The sequence below is a fragment of the Pipra filicauda genome, unplaced genomic scaffold (genome assembly GCF_003945595.2).
Source record: "Pipra filicauda isolate LSUMZ 115617 unplaced genomic scaffold, ASM394559v2 scaffold150_size2825430_pilon, whole genome shotgun sequence".
NCBI lineage: Eukaryota > Metazoa > Chordata > Aves > Passeriformes > Pipridae > Pipra > Pipra filicauda.
Genome location: NW_024103996.1, coordinates 1,523,477 through 1,529,476, shown reverse-complemented (window position 1 = coordinate 1,529,476; position 6,000 = coordinate 1,523,477). Strand labels below are relative to the sequence as shown.

Below are 6,000 nucleotides of genomic sequence, written 5' to 3'. Positions count from 1 at the left end.
CTATGAGGGTGGAGAGGCCCTGGCACAGGTTGCCCAGAGAAGCTGTGGCTGCCCCTGGATCCCTGGAAGTGTCCAAGGCCAGGTTGGACAGGGCTTGGAGCAACCTGGTGCAAGGTGTCCCTGCCCATGGCAGGGGAGTTGAATTAGATTATCTTTAAGGTCCCTTCCAAACCAAACCCTTCAATTTTCCCTATGATTTTCCAAGTCATTTACACTGATGACAATGTTGGGCTCATCTCTAACCAGGCTACAATAGCCCAGTCCCTTGAAGGATGTGTTCTATTGCAAATATGCTTAATACGTCAATAGGAAAAAAACATATGCTGCAAATTTTGCTGTAATAATTATTGGAAATGCTTGAGCCTTGCTGGAATTTGGCAATAGCTCCACTAAATATAGGACTCCAGGCACACTTAATTTAAGAGGAGATTTATCATTGGTCTTATTGACCCAAAATTCTTCTTATTTAACATTTATAAGCATTTTTACTGCACAAATTTCTCTGTAGCACAACTGATAAAATTTATACCAGTTAGTTTCACCAATATTGTCAAAACATTTTCCAACAACTTCTGGAACAGAGCAGCCAGGAGATAACTAAACCACCTGAAGTCGGGCATATGAAACACCATAACATTTTATGGTTTTGCCCTAAAGAAAATGAAGCCAATCTCTGCTAATATCCCTTTCATTTACACACTTTGCTACGAGATTTCCCTAAAGGCATTAGTGGCTGGCAAACAACTCCCAGCACCTTGATTGCAGGAAATCATATTTCTCCCGATCCCAAGCTTCTTCATAAGTATTGAAAATGCTTTGACTACTAAAATACATTTTTCTGAACTTACCAGTAATTCTACACTTCGAACCACCCAATTTCCTTCCTCTCCCAGCACAGGAACCACTTGTATTCCTGCTCAATATATCCCAACTCTGAGTTTACTCTTTGTGTTTTTTTAATAGAGATGAGTTCAGATTTAGAAGTGGAATCAAACAAGCTTGGAGAATGTTTTGGGAGAAGAGAGAGTGAAAAAGTTTTGTTAGCGAGGGTGACAAACTATTTCAAAGATGATGACCATTTAAAATGTACAGATTTTTATCTGAATGCCCTTGAATTTAAAGAACTGTGGACATTTAAAGTCTTCCAACTACTCAGACCCAGAATTAAGGATGAAAATCACAGAAAATCACAAATCTTCAGAATAACCCTTAGACCTCTTTTCTTACACACAAATCACATCCCACATCACCAAATTTAACTTTCCCTCTTACACCCATCATGCTCCACTTCCCAGTGACTCAGGTGCTTCCCAGCATTCCGCATCAATTCAAACACAGGGACAGACTCTCAAAATGTGCTGCAAAAGAAGGTTTGGTATAAGAGGTTACTTCTTATTATTAAAAACCTATTAAGAAACCAGATTCGGAGTGTTTTCACATACACACACTCTCCTTCAGGGACAATTAAAGAACAAAACATGCTCAGATCAAACAGCCAGCTCTGTATGGACATGAATATTTCCAGATTGAAATTTGCAGGACACATCCCTGCTGTGGAGAAAACACCACAGTCTTGGCAAACAAAATCACAGTTTCTGGTTTCATTCAGTCTTTTTTTTTTTTTCCTGGTGCTTCTAAATGTGAAAGGCAAGACTTATTTACTCGTTGCACTGAAATCACACCAGGTTACATTCCTGCGGTTCTTCGCAGCTGAGGAGGGGTCAGAGGAGCAGAGGAAGTGAGCGAGGCCAGATTCTGACTCAGTAAAGCACAGACACACAAATATATTATGCCTGTGCTCCAATCTGACAATTTTCTCTGGGGGGAAATTAAAGATCTACAAGTGAGGTCCAAATCAGAGTGATTTTCAATCCCACGTCGTCCCTGAGACTCCATCTGTTCCTCTCCCGGCTCCAGCGAGGGGGCAGTTACAGCTCCAGTGCCCAAGTCTCTCCTCCACAGCAGATGTTGCAGAAAGTAGATGCTTCCAGAGGTTAGTCCTTAACAAGGAACTTAATCCAGCCTGAAATATTTGTGAATTCACATCTCAAGGTATTTAATAAAATCCTCCTTTTTTAGTTTTTCATCCCACCCCATCACAGCCTTTGACCTTGAAGTTCATGGATTGGTTTTGGCCTTGGTTTACTTGGAAGCAAATTCATGTGCTGCCACTGGAAGAAAACTACAGATGTTCCAGTCCTGGGAAAATACCATTCTGTACCTGAAAATGCCACATTAAATGAGCAAGTAATAACAAATAAAGAACTGAAAGGAAATGCAATGTCTTATAAGTAACAGACTTAAATAAAATAAAGACTGAGAGAAAAGGCCTGGAATGAAAAACAAAGACATGGGACATGAGTTGAAAAACATTTTAGAAATTCTGTACCTTCTGACAGGATCAGTGTTATGAAAATTCCCCTAAAAGTTTTAGTATTAGTGAATTAGACTGAATGTGTCATAACTGAATGCTGGAAACTCCTGGGGAGAAAATTACCATTTAGGGGCCCTCAGAGCTAATTTAATAAAGAAGTCTGATGAGGTAGATAAAGTATAATAGTAGGAAGAGACCTAAATAAATGTAAAAGGAGATATATATATATATATAGAGAGAGAGAGAGAGAGAAAGAGAGAGATATGTTCTGTTGACACTGATGTCATTGACCAGTGACACATCTAATAAGGGATGTTGCTGTTGTTAAAGGACATATTAGGTAGAAATTCAGAAGTTCAATGGCTGAAAGGATGCTTAAATAATTAAGATCCAAATCTGGCCAGTAGAAGGGTTAGAAATTTGAATAAAATGTTCATAATTCTGAGGGCAGAGTGGAAATTGATCAAAAGTATTTTTTAACCTCATTTATAAACAGAAATATATGACACTCAATCAAGTTCCAATGCAGTAAAGTTTGAAACTGCGCAGAGAAACATTCCTTTATAGTGCAAACACACAACTTGTGGATCCACCACCAAAGCCCAAGATGGTAGGATTTAAGAAAGTCTGGATATTTTACATTCCCATTCAAGCCTGTTATAATGCAAACTAAAATCATATTAAAGATAATCAATTTTCATGCTCCAGGCAATAAGGAGATCACCTTGGGAGAGGAGGCAGAAAAGATTAATATGTATTTTGGGGAAGTTTCCACTTATAATAAAGTTTCAGGAACAGGCTACTTTTGAGTCAAGGATATCAGGACAGAGGGAAGACTCCAGCCAGTTCTATAGCGAGTTCTATAGCGTGTATAATAATAACTATTTCTAGAGTATCCCATCCATTCCAGAGCTTACTGACCTTTTATTTAGAGATGAGATCACCCTCACATAAGCCATAGCCTTTGTATGGGCATGCAGGGGCAGCACCTTTTAATTGATCATTAATCTGAGCTTCGTTAGAACTAGTGAAAAATTTCATTTTCTCATCAGCAAATGGCATCACAATAGTTTCAATCATCTGTTCACTGACAGCTACTGAAAAGCCAAGTCAGAGATGAATTCTGAAAGCACAAAAGAAACCATGAACCAAAAGCCTGTAACTGGTTGTGACTTATTTCAAACATTCAACACCTTTTCATAGATTTTTCCTGTATTATTTTTTGTTTGCTGCTTTAAATGGAATTCTGTCCATAAAATGCTCATATAGTGGGATCTGAGTTTATCATTGTTAACTCATTTACATTAATTGTGATCCAGAGATCACACAGATTCACAGATCATTTCTACTGTGTTCAGTACTGGTGTGTTTGCAGGTTGCAATTACCAGGGTAGTGTGCAGGGTCTGTGGACATTTTTATTATCTGACAACAATTTCAAGTGACTTTTGGCCCACGTTTTGCCTGGGCAGACAGTAAAGAAAGTAAGACAGGGTGGTAAACATTCCTTGCTTACACTTCCTTGGGAGACTCAAGGTTAACGGGCCTGAAAGCAAAAGGGAAAACTTGGTGTCATGTTAAAAATATTACTTCTAAAATCAGCAATTATCTCAGTACTGTTACACACCAATGCCAATAGTTGCTCTAGTGTAACTATTTTCAACTGTATTAGGGAAACTTTTGCATGTTGGACAATAGTTGTTGGGGTTTTTTTGAATCACATTTAACACACAGACACTAAAAGCTGTTTATTTTACACTTACTTTACATACATATTTTTTGCATGAAAAAAAGGATTTCCAGAATTCTGCAATGAATTTTAAAAATTGTTTTGATCTTTCCCAAGTGGATTCCTGCATTCTGTGTTAGTGTCTGAGTCATACAGCACAACTAATAAAATTTTTGCTGATGTAACTTAGATTAAGATTTAGACAGTGAAAGACTATCTGGCTTGAAAAACTTTGCTGGTATTTTTTCTTCAGTGGTTTGTTTTTTTTTTTAACGACCTCAAATAAACTTCACCCTACAGTTTACTTCTGTCTGACATTTCACTCCCTCTTATCTCACTCTTGTCTCCTCTTCTAGGAATTGTATTTGCAAAACATTTCATCCTCTGAAAACCTTGGTTTAATTCCCTGTCCCCACCTTTACCCACGATTGCAAATTACAAAATTCCAGACTGGTTTGGGTTGGAAGGGACCTTAAAGCTCATCCAGTTCCACCCCCTGCCATGGGCAGGGACACCTTCCACTATCGCAGGTTGCTCCAAGCCCCGTCCAATCTGGCCTTGGACATTTCCAGGGATGGGATGGTCACAGCTTCTCTGGGCAACCTGTGCCAGGGCCTCCCCACTCTCACAGGGAAGGATTTCTTCTCCATATCCCATCTAACCCTGCCCTCTGTTAGTTTTAAGCCATTCCCCCTTGTCCTGTCATTTCATGCCCTTGTCCAAAGTCCCTCTCCAGCTCTCCTGGAGCCCATTTAGTCACTGGAAGGGGCTCGAAGGTCTCCCGGAGCCTTCTCCTCCCCAGGCTGGACACCCCGGCTGGTCAGTGCGCTCAGATCGCTGCTCTGTGATGGATATTTACAGCAATCCGTGTTTCCGACACGGCTGTGTCCGGGCACAGCCGCGCTGCCCCGGGTGTGCCCACGGCAGGGACGCGCTCCCGGCGCAGCCGGGCCCATCACCGGGGGATGTGTCCCTCCTGCCCGGCCATATAGGCAGGGAGCGAACACACAGGTGTCACCGAACCCGACCCGGAGCTCGCTGGAACCCTCCGGCTCTGCCTCTTCCGGGCGGCCCCGGCTCCGCCCCGGCAGCGCGGCCTTGCCCGGACCGGCCCCGCCACCGCCGCTCGGCTCCTCCGCCCCAGGCAGGTGCGCGGGGCCGGGACACCCAGGGACACCCAGGGACATCCAGGGGCCGGCTGGAGGGTGGGATGGGAGGGGTGAGCGCTCCCAGCTTCGCCCTGCGCTGAGGTTTCGGTTTGCACCGCAGCGAACGAGGGATGGGGATGGGGACGGGGATGGGGATGCTCCGCCCCCCCGGGTACCGCCGTCCCGTGACCCTGCGAACGGGACCCCCCGAACCCCAGGTTCGCTTGGTCAGAGCGCCGCACCGCAGAGTTGGACTCGGTGATCCTCGTGGGTCCTTTCCAACTCGGAGTATTCCGGGGCTGGGTTTGGGGCTGCTGGGGGACCCCGGGCACCTAAAAGTGCGTTGGTTTCCACGTGGATGTAGACGGAGCGGTGCTAAGGTAGTTGGCTTGGATGGATGGATGGATGGCAGCAACCTGTGGTCAGAGCAGATCAGCATGAAATTGCACCAAAATAATTCTCAAAAGATTGCCCAGATTATCCCTGACTGGGGATATTCCAGAACTTTCTGGATGCAATCCTATGCCATGTATTTGCTGTGGGTTGAGTAGTCCTGGGGTGGATGGATGGCAGTGCTCTGCTTTCTGTAGTCAGAGCAGATTAGCATGGAACTGCACCAAAATAATTCCTAAATGGTTGCCCAGAGAGGTTGTGAAGTCTCCCTCAGTGGAAATATTCAGAACCAGCTGGATGCAATCCTGTGCCATGTGCTTTGGAATGAGTCTGCTTGAGCAGGGAAGTTGGACCCCTT

The 6,000-nt window shown here is 43.6% G+C and overlaps 1 protein-coding gene across 1 annotated transcript in view; it reads left to right on the top strand.

The window, feature by feature from the left end:
• The first annotated feature begins 4,948 nt into the window (after positions 1-4,948).
• Positions 4,949-6,000, top strand: part of MGMT (O-6-methylguanine-DNA methyltransferase) — a 140,165-nt gene continuing 139,113 nt past the window's right edge. The window contains exon 1 of the mRNA XM_039378928.1: positions 4,949-5,249. Coding sequence (XP_039234862.1) covers positions 4,949-5,249 — 301 coding nt within the window. The remainder of the gene's footprint in view (positions 5,250-6,000) is intronic.